Source organism: Ranitomeya variabilis, chromosome 5 (assembly GCF_051348905.1).
Source record: "Ranitomeya variabilis isolate aRanVar5 chromosome 5, aRanVar5.hap1, whole genome shotgun sequence".
NCBI lineage: Eukaryota > Metazoa > Chordata > Amphibia > Anura > Dendrobatidae > Ranitomeya > Ranitomeya variabilis.
Window position 1 is genome coordinate 648,622,992 of NC_135236.1, and position 20,716 is coordinate 648,643,707.

Consider the following 20,716-nt stretch of genomic DNA (forward strand, 5'->3'; position numbering starts at 1 on the left):
AACCTAGATAGGTCCTCCAGGGTCTTCTCCGCTGTTATCCTGATTGTATCAAACCATTGGGTTGCTGGTCTTCCTCTTTGCCATCAGGTTGCCAGTCTTCCTCTTCGCCTTGTTCCTTCCATTCTTACAACCATGGTGTCCTTCTCCAGTGATTGTTCTCTTCATATGAAGTGTCCAAAGTAGGCAAGTCGTAGATTGGTGATCCTTGCTTCAAGTGACAGGTCTGGCTCGATTTGTTCCAAAAATGATTTGTTTCTTCTTCTTGCCATCTATAACATCCTTCTCCAGCATATTTCGAAGGTGTTGACCCTTCTTCTGTCTTATTTCTTTATCATCCAGGTTTTGCACACATATGACCTTATATTTTGCATTTTTGTAGGATTTGATCATGTTCTCGGCTCAATATTTCCATATCTCATTGTAGTTTTTGGAGGTTTGCCCATGGGTGGACTGCCCTGTGGCAAGAGCTGGGACATGTGATGTCCCTGTGCCCAGAAATAGTATTTCATGTGACACTCCCATGACCTGAGTTGCCTTAGTGTGGAAAAACGTTAGTGAAGCAGGAAGTTATCAACATTGCCAAGTAATGACTTTGGAGGCAAAAATAGTATTAAAAATTTCTAAACAATTAAAGAAAAATACCTGTCTTCCCTTTTCAGTAACTTGAAGAATGCGTGAGAATTTAGGTAACGCACACCAATATGTTTACATTTTACCTAACTATATACATTTTTGTTAAACAAAATACAGTAAGTCCAATGTTTCTTTTCTGTAATCAAATACCATCAAAGGATAAAAAAACAAGTTGGATTTTTTTTCTGAATAGCGCCACTCATCCTTGTGGCTGCGTTTGGTACTGCAGTTCAGCCTTGGGGAACAACCGATTATAGACAAAAGTTGCACTGTTACTGGGGAGGGGAAGTAGACCCTGGTTTCTAATCTTGTATAACCCCTTTAAAAACATTAGAATTGGTAAAACTTTCACTTTTGAAATATAAAGGGCTCATCATGAAGCATATGGACATCATGTAGGTGGTGGTTCGTAGCAGGACTTCAACCATTATATGTTTTCTGTGGGCGTGATATTAAACTACAGTCTCCCTTCAGCAGCTACCACTTTTCCCTAGAGTAAATGTTTCATGTGAACCCTTTTAAAGAGCTCTAATCCTGGGCTAAATCTTCTTCAAAGTTTGCAGATCGTAAAGTGTCCCCCTGAGAATAGGCTAATCGTGGTGTCACCTCGCTGTAAACCATAGTAATCAGCTAAAATCAGAGTAGGGACCTGGCAGTAAGTGTTCAGTGTCCCTACAGCACCCCCGCAGGAAATATGAAGCATTACATATTATCTAATTTAAAACAATGAGTTGTTTGGAGGACCTGCAACATTTATGGATTGCACAGAGATGTTCCTTGTTGACGCTTTCTCCTCTTGCTAAAAATGAAGAAGAGAAAATGGTTACCAGGAGCCCCTTTTTTATTTTTTAACTCCCAAGTTGAGCAAAAACATTTGCAGAACTCTTTTTGGGCATCATCGTCATTAACTCCCATGACATCCGGACCAGGACAGTAGAAAAATTTCTCTGTTACTCGAAAGCGGGCATCCTGTGCGCCTCTTCATTAGTAGCCTCCATCAAGGTCATGATGTTTCTACGCCTTATATGACCGGTGTCGGAAGACGTTCGCACCGACCTGGTCTGGTGGCCATGGAGTTCCAACATGGACACTGGACTAAGGTCCTGCAAACCCTTTTTTTTTTGCTCAGCTCTACCTGTATTTTAAAATGGATTTCAGACAACCCTTTCGACCATAGTCATTGATATTATGAGAAGAAATGACTCATCCTAGAAACTTATTCACAGCCCATGGCAGGTGTGGATCAGGGTTTGTCAGCTGATACCAAGAGTGTTTCTATGTCCCCACATATCCTTGCATTTCACAGGCAACAGATTTTTTTTTCTTTGGTGGGGGGGATTGTGTAATGCTTTATTTCTCCTGTGGTGGCGCTGCAGGGAAATAAACACTTGAAACCGGATTTCCCTACAGATTACAACTGATTGCTGAGGATCAGGTGATCACCGATGGTGAGAATTAGGTCACATCATACTTGTTTTTTCGTCTTAGCAGCACAAGTAAGAGACAGTGAAAGGCACTTGTGTATTAAAACACTTTATTATTTCCACTTGGCTGGATCCTCCTATATAACGAGGGACCTGGAATTGGCTTTGGTTTTGTAAGAAATCATTTCCAAGTGTCATACACATCAGTATCTGGCACAGAAGGCCTTTCTATTACAGTTTAGGGACCCCATACCTATCTCCCCGACCTAAATCGCCCTCCCATATCCCAGGCATTGTTTTTCTTTGGTGCATTTTTTCTGTTGCTTGGTGAAGTCGTCCATTCACAGTCGTTCTCCAGGTCCTTGATGACATCTACCTACAAGGACACCTAGAACGTGAGCTCACAGATGGATGTAGAAAAGGTCTGGGCTCCTGGTCTAGTCGTCTCCTGCACAGATGTCCAGCAGGGCTTTACGATAGTCTCCGGATGTTTCACTCTACAAAATAATGCACATTTATAAATAAAATATAAATTCAATATCTAAAAACATAAGATTTCTTGTATTGCATTTTTCAAAAAATTTTAATAAAGAAAGTCCACCTTCTATAATAACATTTTTAGGTTTACTGTATCTATCCCCTGCATAAACATACAATTGTACCTGCTTGTGGCCACCACTGGGGGGAGCTCACAGCATACTGTTTCATGACTGGCAGCCAGCTGCTTAGCTCCCCCTAGTGGTGACCGTAGGTCTAAAGAATTCAACCCTTTAGTTTTTTCCTCCCCTTAGTCCAAAAGCCATAACTTTAACCATCTATTTTATCATGTGATGTACTGGGAAGTGGAAAAAAAATTCCAGGTGTAGAGAAATGGCAAAAAAAAAGTGGAATTATGCATTTTTTTTTAAGTATTTTTTATTTACAGTGTTAATTTTACTGTAAAAAGGACTTGGAAATATGATTTTCTAGGGCATTATGATTACAGAGGTATCAAACATGAACAGTTTTTGTTTTCTTTAAAAAATAAAAAAAATTTTTTTAGTAAAATAAGAAAAAATGATTGATTTCCAGATCTGCAGAGCAAAATATCAAAGCACCAGGGCTTTGTTACAGTATAGTGAGCGGTGACTGTAGGCGCTTTTGGCACGCCTGACTGATAGCCGGTGGCTTCTGGGAGGTAATGAGCTCCTTTTCTCCCTTAAGCCGACTTTCAGTACTGCAGTGAGACTCCATTGTAATGCTATTAACCTGCAGATTAACCCTATGTCTTCAGGTAAATAGCATTTAGGGGCATAAATTCAGTTTAAATTTCATTAACCCCTTTATGACCCAGATCTGATATATCAGTCATGAGTAAGCGTTCTTTCCAATACCATTTGACAACAAGTCCTACCATAAAAATAACTATGTTGGAAGAAAACCGACCCCTAGAAAAAAAGATTTTATTTTAATATTTTTACTGAACGGTAAACTGTATAAAGGAAAAAAAAATTTAGGGAAATAACTTTTATTTTTGTTTTTCATTTTCCTTCCCTCTTGGAAACAAGTGATGGCTGTATGAATGCAATAATGGAAAAAAATATATAAACCATGGTCATGGTTTTTGAAAACTTCCAGTAGGTGGAGCTAGAGTTCTAATCCTCTTCTCCTCCCTGAAGATACAATTTGCATATTTAATTTCCCAGAGGAGCTTGCATGGCCTATAAGTCTCATACTGGCATGCTAGGCTTGACAAGTCACTCTCCACAAGGAGAAATGTTACCCTTAGACAATTATAGAGAGAGAGATTCTTGGGTCTAAGGGGTACTTCCGTCTTTCTGTCTGCAACTTCCGTAACGGAAATCCCGCGTCACTGATTGGTCTCGCCAGCTGCCTGTCATGGCTGCCGCGACCAATCAGCGATGGGCACAGTCCGATTAGTCCCTCCATACTCCCCGCAGTCAGTGCCCGGCGCCCGCTCCATACTCCCCTCACCGCTCACACAGGGTTAATGCCAGCGGTAACGTACCGCACTATGCCGTGGGTAACGTTACCGCTGCTATTAACCCTGTGTGTCCCCAACATTTTACTATTGATGCCGCCTATGCAGCGTCAATAGTAAAAACATCAATGTTAAAAATAATAAAAAAACAAAAAACCTGCTATTCTCACCCTCCGTAGTCCGACGATGCGCTCACGGCTGCCGCCATCTTCTGTTACCAGAGATGCTTTGCGAAATTACCCAGAAGACTTAGCGGTCTCGCCATCTGGGTAATTTCGCAATGCATCCTGGGAACGGAAGATGGCGGCAGCCACGCGCATAGGGACAGCTTCACTGGATCCCAGTGGGTGAGTATAGAACTATTTTTTGGTTTAATTATCTTTTTTTAACACTGATATGTGCCCACACTGCTATATACTATGTGGGCTGCATTCTATACCGCGTGGGCTGCGTTCTATACCGCGTGGGCTGGGTTCTATACCGCGTGGGCTGCGTTCTATACCGCGTGGGCTGCGTTCTATACCGCGTGGGCTGCGTTCTATACCGCGTGGGCTGCGTTCTATACCGCGTGGGCTGCGTTCTATACCGCGTGGGCTGCGTTCTATACCGCGTGGGCTGCGTTCTATACCGCGTGGGCTGCGTTCTATACCGCATGGGCTGCAATATACTACGTGGCCAGTGTTATGTACTGCGTGACCTGTGCTATATATTATGTGGCCACTGTTATATACTGCATGGCCTGTGTTATAAACTACGTCGCCTGGGTTATTTACTACGTCACCTGTGTTATATACTGCGTGGCTGCTATATACTGCGTTGGGCTGTGTTATATACTATTTGGGCTGTGTTATATACTGCGTGGCCACTGTTATATATTGCGTGGCCTGTATTAACGCATTGGGTATTCTACAATATGTATGTATGTATGTATGTATATAGCAGCCACATAGTATATAGCACAGGCCACATAGTATTTGTCTGCTATATACTATATGGCTCCTATATACTACGTGGCCTGTGCTATATACTATGTGGCTGCTATATACATACATACATACATACATATTCTAGAATACCTGATGCGTTAGAATCGGGCCACCATCTAGTGGGATATAAAATGCAAAGTTCCCCCATCGTCACACCTTATAAGAGGGGTCTGAACCGCCGCCCTTTTATCTGGTCGCCATGTATCTGCTTCGTTACCTCCAGGCAGTGGTGCAGAGACTTCTCATACTCCTCCTTGAACTCTTGGCGAATGTTGAACAAGTCGATTTCACTCCTGGATATCAGGATCCGGGTCAGGGTCCGTTCATCCGTCCCAGCTCCCTGGAGAAATAAAGTTTCCATTACTCCAATAACCCAAAGCGGAGAAATTCCATGTAAGGCCTCATTCACATGTCAGTTTTTTCCACGTACGAGACTTTTTTTTTTAGTTTGATCAGAGTGTGATTAATATTTTTAAAAGATGTGTCCAATTTCTACGTGAAAATTGGACCACACTCAGATGTCATTCAATTGTGACCTGATTTTTTATCACGGACCCCTAGATTTTCATTGCTGATCTTGGTCCGATGGATCAAAAATCAGACATGTCTGGGCCGATCGGTCCATTTAACAAACTGAGACATGTGAACAGCTCCATAGACTGAAAATCATGGATCGCCCTCGTATGAGAAAATCGGACGTCTGAAGGAGATTATGGAAGTGGTGTCAGACCTGCGGCGTTCCAGGTCATTTATAACTTAGACTCCCAATCTGACCATGATGAAAGTTGTCCTTCTAGAAATCCGCAGGACGGAGACAATCAGCCTATGTATTGAGCCATGTTCCACTTTGGCAGCACCGCGCTGCGACAAGGACCGGTAGACGAGTTTCGTACCTTCATTGCTTTGTAGAGACGTTCTGCGAAGAAGGACGATTTATTCTTCACACTACGAACTAAAGGGAAAAATAAAAAATAATAAAAAAAATTATTAAGGGCGAAACAAACCTTCTCAAATGTGCCTTATTTCCGACACAGTGGCTCCTCCTAGTTGTTGTGTGGGGGGGGAGGGAGTCAGTTAATATCAAGGGGAGCAGAGGGGCAAATATTAAAAAAAAAAGATTGGAGACCACCATTGCATTATTTACAGACTTTGACCACAGAAAGCATCAACAAATTTGCTGAAAGCAGCTAAAAAAGACCCAAAAACTAAGGACGTCTCAAATTCTCCTATTGCACCACCAGAACGTGGTGGTTTGTCCTGAGGAAGAGGTTTATTAAACTGTGAAACGTGTCGCCAATACTACATTCCTTTATCCTGATTCTATCTCTGGAATTAAATCCTTTTTTCCTTGCGATTGTAAAGAGCTCACTGACTGATTCTCCGTTAACTCATTCTGCAATATTTAATGCGACACAGGATATATAAAAAAAAAAAAGTGCAAGATTTTTAATTAAACAAAGTTATGAAAAATATTTGTATACACGATGGGTTTTAACTTCTTAAAATTCACTTTTTTTTTTTTTTTTTTCTCCATACAATAATGGGACTTACGCCTTACGACTTTAAATAATGATCAGAAGATAATGTCCTGTTATGTCATAAGGTCAGAGGATGAACTCACCGATGGCCACGAAAGCGTCCTTCACATCGCCTTTCATTTCCTTTTTAATTGTATGTTCTACATCGTGGTTCGTCTGCTTAATAAACTCCTGGAATACTGGAAAGCAGAAACCCGAGAGTCAGCGCGGCGTCAGGAGTCATTAGTACGGCATTTGAAAAATAGAAACAAAAATGGCCTCCGCTATCAATGATTGGAGAACCAGAGTACGGCATAACCTGTATCACCATGAGCCGTCAAGGTCCAGCAGAAGACACTGGAGGGGACTTTGTGGCCACTTCCCCACTGAAGTCAATGTCTTATTAGGGGATTGTGCATGACGCTCTTTGTCGAGTTTTTTTTAGGTGAAGCTGCACTCCAAAAAAGTGAAGCAGCTTTGCCATTTTTGTAATTTTTTTTTTGCGGCGGCGGCTCTGCTGCAGACGACTTCTCTATACTTTTCATTATAGTGCCAAGTGAACGAGCTACTTTTAACCTCTTCACAGTTTCTAAGCCATGAAACGGTTAAAAGAAGTAGCAAAAGACTTTACATGCCATTTTTACATTACTGCGCACTGTGTTCACTCTTTACGGTGGTTTCACAGCGCTTTTTCAGGCGGTATCAATGTGAAAAAGAAGTGGTGTGCACATACCCTAAAAGGGGGCATCTGTCCTCTGGCTGCAGTTTGTTCTTTAAAGAAAAAAAATAAAAAATTCTTTACTCACCTTCCTCAGGTCCAGTGCTGAGTCTTCACCACTGCTTTCTGTGTGTTATTGTCTGCAAGTAATGATGGACATCAACTACTTACTCTCTCATGCTGTTCTCTCTGGAAGAGTTGCTGAGCTCACAGATTGTCTGCAGTGTTGTCAACATGACATCAGCACTGCAGACAATAATAGACATTAAAAGCAAGAGAGAGTCAGCGCTAGATCCGAGGAGTGCGAGTAAAGCAGAGTTTGTTTTTTTAATAAATTGCAGAAACTCCATTTTAGGCTATGTGCACACCACGTCTTTTTCAGGTGGATTCCGCCTGAAAAAGTGCAGCGAAACAGCTGCAAAAAGTGAATATACTGCACAGTGATGGAAAAATGGAATTGCTGTGCACATGTTCAGACTTCTTTTAACCGCTCTCTGAAAAATGTCATTTTCCAAAGACCCCTTTATTGAATGTGTACATGTTCTACATAGATGGAGAGTTGGCCCAAGTAACTTTTGGTCACTGGTCCCATCTTCTAGTGATGTATTCTGGAGAACCAATGACTCAGCCATTACATAGCATTCACATGTAAACCAATGGTCCAGCGCTCACCTCTCCTGAGATGCGGGTAGCTTCGCGTGCACAAGATGGTCATAAAACGGGTCTCTAACGAAGTAGAGTCATCGGATCCAGAGTCTGAGACTTCCTGAAAGACGAGACCAATACGCGACATTTACAAATGTGAATTAACAAGTGTCATCTATTCAAGACCGTTAGAACATGCACCCCCCAACCTTCTGTGGATTGTGAGTGACGTGTTTATCGGGACCATGACAACACTTAACGGACATCTATAAATCACTCACCAGGACTGAAGCAATAACCTAAGACAAGAAAAAGAGAAACAAGGAATAATTAAGAGATGTCAGAGTCCGGAAAGGCTCCAACACCGAGAAGGAATAATCCTCACATTGCTCCTGTCCTGATAAATGTCTATAAATTATCTATTTGATTGACCACTAGGGGGAGCTCAAGAGCTCACTGCAGACAGAGTTATTACTGAGTTCAATAGAGGCTGTAAAAATCTATATACATCAGCTCCCCCTAGTGGTGACTGAGGGCAGACAAAATAAAACCATTTCACTGGGAAAGTAGACAACTATGATATTGGGAAAGCTCCTAGATATAAGAAAAATGAAAAATTTTAATTATAAAATTATCAGAATTGTATTACGAATTCTCAGTGAAAATCAGTTTTTGCGTTGTGTACTAGTGCAGCAGGGAGCGGAGGGGTTTGTGGTCGCCCCGAGATTTCTGCAGCTTTGCTCCTTATCTAATGAGCTTCAACTTGTAAAAGTGAAAGTGCCATTCTTCTGATGTCGAGGACACGCATTTAATGACCAAGTACAGATATCTAAGGAAATCTCAAAGGTTAAAGATAAAATAAGCAAATCGCAGTCGGCTTCCGAACTATGGTTACCAAATATTTAGCTAGAAGGAAACCGCTAGTTTATTTTTGAGAACAGACTTGTGGCAAAAAAAAAAAAAAAAAAAGTTACATTGGACTTCCCCTTGTAATTTGGAAAGTTTTGAAAGAAGCAGAAAACTTCTGTACAATTGGGTTAAAGAATTATTCTCACAGACCACCATTGTGCATAAGACTTAGGCCCGAGAACAGAAGATACAAAGACCCCCCAGCTTGGGACTCCAGTCTACAGGCTGATCCACCAGCCAAATTTGTAGGTGTCCAGCGTACTTTTGCCTGATACCATTAATGTCCTAAATCCTGCCACTTTGCCTGCTGGTTACATGCATTGGTTTCTGGCTTCCTGATGGTCCAATTAGCTCTAAAGTCCCCAGGTGCAGGTGACCGCTCTACACCTGGACAATGAGGTCCTTTTGGTTACTGCTGGTTCCTGCCATCTATGGTTACAACTTGGCTTGATCTCCTCACTAGGCCTTTTGTCCGTTGCCAGCCCTGATCGTTACGATTATGGTTACCACTTGGCTTGAGCTCCTCATCACTAGGTCTTTTGTCCGTTGCCAGCCCTGATCTCTACGATTATGGTTACGACTTGGCTTGATCACCTCACTAGGTCTTTTGTCCGTTGTCAGCCCTGATCTCTACGATTATGGTTACGACTTGGCTTGATCACCTCACTAGTTCTTTTGGCCGTTGCCAGCCCTGATCTCTACGATTATGGTTACAACTTGACTTGATCACCTCACTAGTTCTTTTGGCCGTTGCCAGCCCTGATCTCTACGATTATGGTTACAACTTGGCTTGATCTCCTCAATAAGTCTTTTGTCTGCTGCCAGTCCTGATCTAAACGATTATGGTTACGACTTGGCTTGAACTCCTCACTAGTTCTTTTGTCTGCTGCCAGCACTGATCTATACGATTATGGTTACGATTTACGATTATGGTTACGATTTACGATTATGGTTACGATTTGGCTTGATCTTCTCACTAGGTATTTTATCTGCTGCCAGCCCTGATCTATAAGATAACATTTCTATAGTAATGACTGTTGAACGATCTGACTGACTGTTGCTTTGGTTCCTAAACTTGTGAAGGCCATTCCCGCCATGCTTCAGCCATTGCTAAATTAAACTATTCTGCTGGTAGCAACCTGGGGATTCTCAGTGAGAACAGAATGTCCACACACCTTCGTAAGGGGTAGTTCCCATGTTCCTACATCAGAAAATATTTATTGTAAAAATAAGCACCTTTGCAATCTACTTATTAAAAAGTATTCTCCAAGGTCAAGGATGGAGGGATCTGCAACTTTTTGGTTTGTGGTTCATTGTATAAAGTAATGCTGCAGTCAGTGCAACTGTCTTAAAATGCACAGTGCTTACAAGCTCTTGATTACAGATTGCAAGCGCTGCTCTAAAGCAGGTCGGAATTGCTGGAGCAAGATGTTCACTCCAGATTCTGGCACCTTCAGCACCACTGAGCTCCTTCCATGCTGCAGAGGCAAAGTGGCCTCATAACCGAATCCAGGAGCTCACAATTTTGGCCAGCAGAGCAATTCCACTATTGTGAAACAATTTTAGGCATGTGTTAAAAAAATGCTGTGAAGTAAAAAAGCTTTCAAAAATACAAAGTGAAGGCACAAAAGAGAAATCTAAAAATAAATCAATATTTGTGGTGATAACCCCTTGCCTTCAAACAACATCAATTCTTCTAAGTAAGAATAACCAATAAATGGGCAACATTGAGGACTGTAGACACCGTGGTGACTAAGGAAACTTAGTGCTGCAGATGAAAGACACATGCTAACTTCCCTTCACAATTAGAAGATGTCCAGCAGTGCCATCAATTCAGAACGGACAGCAACTAGTTGGCCCTATCTACTGTTTGGAGAAGTCTGATCAGAAGTATCAGCTTAGACAACCCCTTCCAGAACTGACTGAGACATCTGTTTAAATTGGACTTTTTAACAAAGGTTGCATTTCATTGGCCCTTGGGTTCTGTAGAGGTGATTGACCACCATGATATTGATGTCCCTACTGCCCTATAACATGTAAGAATTATACCGAGGACCATGTAACAGTTATGTTTAAAGATCCTACAGGGGTTGTCCACCACTACTCACTTCTGCCTCGGGAGGAGAGCGGCACCATGGCGTTGAGTCTACACTTCTCCTCTAGGACTGGGTATGGGGCTGTAGTTTTTAGGCTTGGTTCACTGCTTACATTCATGAGCCAGGGGTTCTAGCTTCTAACAGATCAGCAGGGGTACCGGTCAAATATTAATGAGCTATCCTAAGGATAGGTCATCAGTATCAAAATAGTGGACAAGCCCTTTAACAGGTTTCAAGTTTCATCAGGTTTAAAAGGGGCGGTTTAATTTAGAAAATTAATCTACATATACCCAGTTTGGGAATTCTGAATTAATATGGGAGAACCTCTGTTCAGGATCTTCATATATGGAGCAGAATGGAGAGCAGTAACAAATAGTGTTCTCCTGTATTATAGAGCTGTTTTCAATTAGTTCTTGTAATACTTAATTTTTCCTGTGGAGGCACTGCAGGGAATCTGAACACTTACTGGCAGGTTTTCTTTTGATCGCTGGGGATTCAGGTAGAAGTAAATATCTCATTACATGTGGATATGAGGAGTTGCTGCTTATTAATGATTCTTTACACCAATTCCTAAAAGGAGGGTCTCAAGTGGAGGATCACTTTCTATACTACTTAAGGGGGTTTCCCCAGCTCCATAGATGAATATTGTCCAATACTGCATGTAAAAACAAGCACTTTTACAATTTACGGTTTATTTAAATTTACAGCAATTCTTACGAGGGTTTCTGTTCGTTGCCTTGGAGACCGACCACCGCTGCTATCTAGCTTTAAGGCTTGTTAGGAGATAACAGCGTGCTCCAGCGATCCTGGCCAGCTTCAAAACTGAGATTACAAGCTCAATTGAAAAGAGCTTGTGCTTACAATCCCAATAGAAAAGAGCTTTGCATGTTCTGCTTTCTAGCAGTGGTGGTCGGTCTCCAAGGCAACATGCCGTAAACAAAATAAGTGTTTATCTGAAAAACGGATGAAAATTTTAAAAGGCAATAAATTGCAAAATTGCTTGTATTTACAAGCACTATCCCACAATACTCATTTATGAAGATGGAAATAACCCTTTAAATGCCAGAACAGTTGGACATTGGTTGTCAGCCCACTCTTGTGCCTTTATACTGGCAGGAAGTACGCTCCACATTTTTAATGAGGGAATCCTGAGGAATTGGATCACCACGTAGTGTACAGAATATGAACTGTAACCACGTAAATTTTACTTTACAAAAGTTGGAAAGTTTTTCCTTGTTAAATGAGTCTAAAAGTAGATACATAGCTTATACTATTGTTCTGTCCAGGTGAGTAAGGGAACATAAAGGGAACATACGTAAAGGGAACATAAAGTGAACATAAAGGGAGCATAAAAGGGAAAATACTCCTTTTCTTACCTTGGCATCTTCAACGGCTTTCTCAAAATCTTCACCGCTCTCATCACGGTTAGCCTAGAGACAATTGTAAGCAGGGGTTGATGCGGTTCATCATGACTTAATGTTGGGTAGTGTAATAGGTTTATTATAGGCTGACCGACACTATATAAAATATTACTGTTGCTGCACAGGTCATTGTATAGCCATCCATGATTTACCGCTGACCAGGGGCAGGTCCTATGGGTAGATATAGCCTCAAATGCTGAAGAATCTCTTTAGAAGAGTAATAGTATCTATATGTCCACTGGTTTGCCCTGATGAGAGGTGAACTCCCCACCACCGAAACACGTGTCTGCAAATTGAGTGTCTGCTTTGGCCTCTTACCCCAAGTCATGTGGCAAGGCTCCTTAAAAGATTGATATTAACTTTTATTATTGCTATTGAACCTCTAATAGGTGGCCCTAGAGTTCCTGTTCTCTTTCTCTCTGAAGAGGCTATTTACATGATTAAAAGGATTCTCCAAGGTGGTAATAAAATTGCCCCCGTCACATTACTCAAACGGCAGCCCATCCTAGTCACGTGTCAGGATGTGCTGCAGTCTGAAGAAATAGCTTGCAACCTGTTTCTCAACTGACAGAGGAGCAGTTGTATAAGCACACATACCTCCATGAGCTGAGGAGAGGGACTTTGACAGGAGGAGAAATAAATCTTCTCATCAGCTGAATGAGCACAATAGTTTTTCTCCAGCCTCAGTACCCCATGCACACTCAGCCGAGGAGAGGATTTATTTCTTCTCCAGTCACAGCCCTTCTCCTCGACTCAGAAGTACATGCATTTATGATACATCTCCTCTGTTAGTTGAGACACAGGTCTTTTGAGATGTGTTTTTTCAGACTGCAGCCCGACAAGACACGTGACCAGGATGGGGTGGTGTTCGAATTAAGTGACGGGGGTAATTTTGTTACAATTTGGAAGAACCCCATGTAGTGTACTTATTCGTCTCAATAAGATTCTACAGTATTGTGTAATATGCACTCCAGCTGCTGAAGAACCTCCAAAAAAACAGACTGAGCACTAACGGATGGGGATGGATATGCAGATATTATTCTGCTGATTTGTATTATATGAAATTAATTTGTGGTAACGGTTACATCATTACTGTATATACACACTCGTTATCAGATTTTTGATTGATTTGAATATTAACTCACCGATGCCAGTGAGATAAGGATCCTCTTGAAATGTCCGGATGTGTCTGAGCTTATGGCATCTTCCAGTGACTTGTGGAAAGCTAATGTGAAGAAGGGGGACACACTTAGAAACTGGAGAAGTACCAGGCAGGATAGCAGCATTAACGCACGACTGTCACACGGTCTACTGCCTAGAATTCACATTCATAGGATATACAGGCAGGATTACCAACATCCGTGTAATACAGGATGGAAATAGCGGTGAATATAATGGTGGAGAAAGGAGCAGCCACCATCCGGCGCGTCACTACATCGCGCCTGCTGTGCGGAGCGTCGGTGCTCACAGCAAAGCCCGGAGGAGAGACTTTATATAGGATGCTAATACTGTGTATAGGGGGGCTCATACAATGTATAGGGGGGCGTCGGCATACTTCATTCTGCCCAATATTAAGTTATAAAATAATTAATGACATTAGGTGGACATGCACCGTCTATGCTCAGCTCACCTTCTTGATACGCTTCATTAATAGCTCTGATCTCCTGGTTATTTCTTGTAGCCAAAATTTCAATCAGGACTTTTTCATCTGTACCCGCGCCCTGCAAATCCATAAAGGCATGATTTATGGGAATCAAGTTTGAGGATTTTCTATTTTCTTTTATAACACCTAAATCTATATATTATATATATATATATATATATATATATATATATATATATATATATATATATATATATATATATATATATATATATATATATATATATATATCTGTTTAAAATATTTTAACATCTGTTTAAAATATATATAATAAAAAGTAAATGTAACATTCTAATCGACTTGGTCTTTTATTCCATTTCTACTTATTGCAAAGGCTAAAATCCTATAGAGCCCTGATACTTCTCTTTGCTTCCCTTGTATCCAGTCTCGAACTCCGGTCAGCCCTTGTATCCCTCCTGGCCTTACATTTTACTTATATCGCAGTGTTTGTTTGTGGTCCACATCAATAATTTACTACTACACGCCGCTGGCAGCATGGAAGTGTTCTCAATGCAGACCAGATAATTGCCCATCCGGTTTCAATTAAATAAATGATTCGGAGACAATCCCTTTAAATTTTAAAGGAGTAGCTGCCAAATCAATAAAATTATGTCAGAAGTTTTAATCGGCAGCGGTCCGGGTGAGGAGACCAATAGGAATCAGTAAATTGAGGTGAGCGGTCTTAAAAAAAAAATAAAAGATATAAAATAATATAATAAACCCCTGCCGATCCAGCACCACCGGTCTGTAGCAGTCACATCCTGTCCACAACCAACACAAGATCGCCGACTCGGTGGTCTACTTTGGCATCACCGCTGCATCCAGTGATTGGTGGCAGCAGACAGGAGGTCATCCTTATTTAAAAAAAAAAAAAAGCAGGCAAGGAATATTTGGGAGGCAGCGCTGGTTCTTCATTATGAGAGTTCTGTTTATTTTGGGTTTTCAGGGCCCATTTGTTAATATCACGCTCGGCTGAACACTCACTTCTTTGCCAAGTGATCGATGGGGATCAAAAGTGAGAATAAAGTCTACATACCGCAATGGCCTTATTAATCTGCTTGGCATCGAACTGAGCAGGTGTCATCATGAGTCCTAGAATCAGTTTGGACAATGTTCCTGAGAGCTCAGACTTCAGATCTGCCATAAGGTCCTAAAAACAAGATAAAAGTATCCTTAGACCCCAAGAAATCCCCAATACAGGATCCTAACAGCACAAAGATAAAGACTGCCTGGTGTGAACGTCTATTAAACAACAGATCTTGATATAAGCAGCGTATTCGCAAAATAAAGGATAGGGCATGTTAAAATCCAACATGCCCAGTCATTTTTTTTCCCCAGCACCTGCTGTCATGGAAAGTTTGGTACTTCCCATAGATCCTCTAAAACAGGGGTGGGCAATTAATTTTGCCATGGGGCCGCATGAGAAATTTGGATGGTTTTAGAGGGCCGGACTAATATACTAATAATAGACTGCGCTGTACCCCTATATATAATAAGGCCATCCGCATGGGGCATTACAGCTGGCGGGTTCCATGATACATATGATGGGCAATGCCCCATACAGACACTTGCGCCATATAGTGCTGCACAAACGTTATGGCCCCATATAGTGCTGCACAAACGTTATGGCCCCATATACTGCAGCACAAACAGTATGGCCCCATATACTGCAGCACAAACAGTATGGCCCCATACACTGCAGCACAAACAGTATGGTCCCATATACTGCAGCATAAACAGTATGGCCCCATATACTGCAGCATAAACAGTATGGCCCCATATACTGCAGCACAAACAGTATGGCCCCATATACTGCTGCACAAACAGTATGGCCCCATATACTGCAGCACAAACAGTATGGCCCCATATACTGCAGCACAAACAGTATGGCCCCATACACTGCAGCACAAACAGTATGGTCCCATATACTGCAGCACAAACAGTATGGTCCCATATACTGCAGCATAAACAGTATGGCCCCATATACTGCAGCACAAACAGTATGGCCCCATATACTGCAGCACAAACAGTATGGCCCCATATAGTGCTGCACAAACAGTATGGCCCCATATAGTGCAGCACAAACAGTATGGTCCCATATACTGCAGCATAAACAGTATGGCCCCATATACTGCAGCACAAACAGTATGGCCCCATATACTGCAGCACAAACAGTATGGCCCCATATAGTGCTGCACAAACAGTATGGCCCCATATACTGCAGCACAAACAGTATGGCCCCATATACTGCAGCACAAACAGTATGGCCCCATACACTGCAGCACAAACAGTATGGTCCCATATACTGCAGCACAAACAGTATGGCCCCATATACTGCAGCACAAACAGTATGGTCCCATACACTGCAGCACAAACAGTATGGTCCCATATACTGCAGCACAAACAGTATGGCCCCATACACTGCAGCACAAACAGTATGGTCCCATATACTGCAGCACAAACAGTATGGCCCCATATACTGCAGCACAAACAGTATGGCCCCATACACTGCAGCACAAACAGTATGGCCCCCATATAGTGCTGCACAAATGTTATGGCCCCCATATAGTGCTGCACTGTCGGCTGCGCCCGGGGCCCCCTGGATACGCCACTGCTGAGACCACCACTGATACTCACCCGAAGGACGGAGACCATCAGCCAGCAACTTTCTTCACCGCAGCACATCCCGCGTGGCGCTGGAGTGACGTACGCACGTGACGAACAAGGCCGATGCGGAGCGCAGCCTCTTGTGACCGGTGGCATAATGCTGCCTCCGGTCACAAGAATGATTGACACAGCCGGGAGCCAATGGCTCCTGATGCTGTGTCAATCACATCCTGACCCTGGAGGACTCCAGTCTGGAGGAACTGTATGCGCTGCAATGCGCAGCGTGTGGATGACCTCGGGGCCTTCACTCCAGCCGCCAGCCCTCATAAGCGTCTGGCGGCTGGCCGAGCGGTGCCGGCGGCGGCTGTCAGAAGTGACAGCTAGCTGGCGGGCCATTAAAAATCATCAGGCGGGCCGCATCTTGCCCAGGTCTGCTCTAAAACCTAGCTGTTACAATGTTCATTTAAAGTGAGCACCTTAATATCAGACACCGCCTCCTATGGGTACAGGGACATTAGGTACGGGGGGAGCTGTTTGGTTCTGAGTTTATGGCTCCGTTAGACTTTTACATGTCCAGAAAATTGTGGTCCCAAGTAATTTTCCAACTAAAAGAAAATTGGCTCAGCATGGGTTTGCCACTATTTTATTCACCAAAAAATTAAACACACCAGTGACCCTACAACATGAGGACCCCATCAAACAGCTCCCTATATCTCAGCTTCCCTGGACCCTAGAGGTGGGAATTGTGAAGAAAAAGCGATATAACATAGACAACCCCAGTCCTATTAAATATGGGTATTGCCCTAACTGGGGCCCATCTGCATGAGACATTGCAAAAAGCCCCAGATAGGCAGGAACTTGATGACCTGCTTTATCCATTGACTACTTTTTCCCCAAGGGGTAGACATCTAAATTTTCAGGTTAATCTGATTTATGCCTTATTAAAATCAGTAGGTTTTTGGTTGGTGTAGGGGCAGAGATCCTGATTCCAGTGATGTATCGCTTACTGGGCTGCTTGCTGCAGTTTTGACAGAATCCCTGGTTTTTTTCTGCTATAAATGTAGCAGTGCTCAGAATGCTGAGGTCTGTATAACCCCGCCCACACCTCTGATTGGTAGCTTCCTGTGTACACTGTCAGAAAACAGCCAATAAGTGGTGGGGGCAGGGTTACACAGATTACTCTGACTGTTCTGTACTTGAAACCTAGTCCTACAGTGATAATCTCCTGCTGATAAAACACTGATTGTATTGAAAGTAAAGCAAGTGTCACATCCCAGGAATCAAGGTCTCTGGCCCTACATCATGCTCCTTTCCCTTTCATGCAAAATGAGACTTACTCTTCCAAAGTGAGACTTGAAAGCTTGTTTTATTTCTTGCCTCTGGCTGTTGCTGCGTTTGGCGAGTATGTCAATGATGGCGCCCTCATCAGTACCTGCAGAATATACATATATGTATAAAATAGGGTTCGGTCAGTTTTAGCACATTTGTGCAACCGATGCAAAGTGCTTGAGAGAAAGTAAAATCCCATATATTACAGGAATAGACAGGATGCAAGATATAAGCACATATAAAGCAATAAACCCAAAACACAATATGTCACTGACGTATGGCCTTACCGAATCCTTTCATTGCTTTTCTCAGTGCCTTCCCGTCATTGTCAGCATTGAAGTCAGCTGCCGGATGAATAGTTCCTTTCAACTGGAATAACGTGAATGATAAAATCCATCAGTGACAAAATCCATCAGTGACAAAATCCATCAGTGACAAAATCCATCAGTGACAAAATCCATCAATGATAAAATCAAGAAAAATTAAATTAATTTGCAAATATTATAACGTTATTAGCTTGAAAAGAAAGTGTTAGGCAGGAGGAAAACCAAGAGGAGCAGGGTATTAGGAATTAGCCAATTAGTTCTATTAATCAGATTTGTCACAGACAGGTCCACCTTATACAATGGGAATCTACAGTGTCCCATTACTGAGCAGCGTCCCTCCACATAGGGGTTTGGCTGCTGTAAGAAGGAAGTATTACATTTTGACATTCCCAATCTTATTGCCATAGAAGACAAAGCCCTACGTATGGGGTTGTCAGCAGCTTATAGGTTTCTTCCCACAAATCTAAATGGGTCCATAATTCCAAGTTGATTAATTTCTTAATATATCTTTATAAAAGTTCAAAACTGGAAATCTTGCTCCCAGCAGTCACCACTAGATGGAGCACAGAAGCCTCTTGCATACTGTTTTTTTCCACGGTTAGCACGCTAGCTCCTCCTAGTGGTGACTGTGGGTAACTAGAATTTTATAATTCCTAGAAATTTAGCACTTTGCTTAAAAAAAAAGTTCAATTTCTTTAAATACAGGACGACATATATTGGCTCCATGAGCGCATATATGTGCATTTTGTAGCGGTCACTTCTCTGCTACGTGGGCCATGTATTTGCCATCACTAAGTAGAAGCATTTTGTAGATTCCAGATGGCAGACTTGTCTCTGACAGATCCTGGTTAGGCTTTAGGTAAGGAGAGGCAAGCAAGAAGCCGAATGTGATGCCTGCTAGCTTGGTTAGCAAGTGCGGCAAGAGAGAGGAGCGGGGGATGGGGCATCTTATTCTCTTCGAACCTCCATGCGTGCAGCAGTGGTCGCGCTAAGTTCCCATTTCTGGAACGCCACCTGAGCAGCTTCTGGGAAATAATCCCCAGCGGCGCTAAAAAGGAAAGTAACAGCTTATATGGTGGATTACAATTCATAGCATATTGTAGGATCACTTCTAGGTATCATTTCACACGTGCAAGAGGCGCAAGGGCCATAGATCACAACTGTGACCCCAAACACCCGGGAAGAGGTTTCCCGTCCACAGTACTCGTCTTTCAGACACTTTCTCAGACGGCCGCACACTTCTCACCATCACAGAACTAGGAAACACTTGATCAGTTGACAACAAACTTGGTCCCTTCATCCTTCCTATAACCGTCTTGCGGTCTATGTCCCGGCTTCAGCACAATTACATGGTGGTCTTTGCCTGGCAAGTTCACCAAAACTTCCAGAGCGACTCTACACTCACCCCAGTCCCAGGCTGACCACAGCAGTAGCCGTCCGGACTGTTGGCCCTGGCTATAGCTGGAGTCCCCGCTATTCACTCCCTCGATCCCGGACCACCTGAGATGTCTGCATCTTATCCAGTCTGCCCCTTGTATAGCCAGGTCACTGCTCTCCTTCATATACACTATGGCCTGATGCCAACCTTACACTTCCACTACCTGCAGAGCATCAGTTCTTCTGTTACTTAAAGGGGCTGTCTGCTCACAGCATATTAATGAGTAGTAATGGGCGAGTGTGCTCTCTCCCTGCGCCCGGTGTCAGCGCGAGGGCGCGACAGACAGAGCGCGAGGGCGCGACAGACAGAGCGCGAGGGCGCGAGAGACAGAGCGCGAGGGCGCGACAGACAGAGCGCGAGGGCGCGACAGACAGAGCGCGAGGGCGCGACAGACAGAGCGCGAGGGCGCGACAGACAGAGCGCGAGGGCGCGACAGACAGCGCGAGGGCGCGACAGACAGAGCGCGAGGGCGCGACAGACAGAGCGCGAGGGCGCGACAGACAGAGCGCGAGGGCGCAACAGACAGAGCGCGAGGGCGCGACAGACAGAGCGCGAGGGCGCGACAGACAGAGCGCGAGGGCGCGACAGACAGAGCGCGAGGGCGCGACAGACAGAGCGCGAGGGCGCGACAGACAGAGCGCGAGGGCGCGACAGACAGAGCGCGAGGGCGCGACAGACAGAGCGCGAGGGCGCGACAGACAGAGCGCGAGGGCGCGACAGACAGAGCGCGAGGGCGCGACAGACAGAGCGCGAGGGCGCGACAGACAGAGCGCGAGGGCGCGACAGACAGAGCGAGGGCGCGACAGACAGAGCGAGGGCGCGACAGACAAAAAGCGAGAGAGCGACAGACAAAGCGAGAGAGAGCAGTAAAGCGAGACCGATAAAGCAAGCACATATTTTTTCCGTCCTCTGGAAAAATGCTGCGCCCTGACAATGGTTATTCCTAACAAATCCATCGGATAAGGGATATCTTGTAGATTGCCGGCGGTCTGACCCGACCTCTATTTATTGTCCATTGGACTG

The 20,716-nt window shown here is 43.5% G+C and overlaps 1 protein-coding gene across 2 annotated transcripts in view; it reads right to left on the bottom strand.

Annotated features, from left to right (window-relative positions):
• Positions 1-2,150: 2,150 nt before the first annotated feature.
• Positions 2,151-20,716, bottom strand: part of ANXA6 (annexin A6) — a 75,578-nt gene continuing 57,012 nt past the window's right edge. The window contains exons 14-26 of one of the 2 annotated variants that reach the window (XM_077266353.1): positions 19,219-19,303; positions 18,217-18,298; positions 17,938-18,032; positions 15,030-15,143; positions 13,961-14,051; positions 13,476-13,555; positions 12,286-12,339; positions 8,186-8,203; positions 7,932-8,025; positions 6,646-6,741; positions 5,918-5,976; positions 5,242-5,364; positions 2,151-2,554 (exon numbers count right to left, since the gene is read on the bottom strand). In XM_077266353.1, coding sequence (XP_077122468.1) covers positions 2,495-2,554; positions 5,242-5,364; positions 5,918-5,976; positions 6,646-6,741; positions 7,932-8,025; positions 8,186-8,203; positions 12,286-12,339; positions 13,476-13,555; positions 13,961-14,051; positions 15,030-15,143; positions 17,938-18,032; positions 18,217-18,298; positions 19,219-19,303 — 1,051 coding nt within the window. In that variant the 3' untranslated portion in view covers positions 2,151-2,494. The remainder of the gene's footprint in view (positions 2,555-5,241; positions 5,365-5,917; positions 5,977-6,645; positions 6,742-7,931; positions 8,026-8,185; positions 8,204-12,285; positions 12,340-13,475; positions 13,556-13,960; positions 14,052-15,029; positions 15,144-17,937; positions 18,033-18,216; positions 18,299-19,218; positions 19,304-20,716) is intronic. The other variant, XM_077266354.1, reaches the window with a different exon arrangement.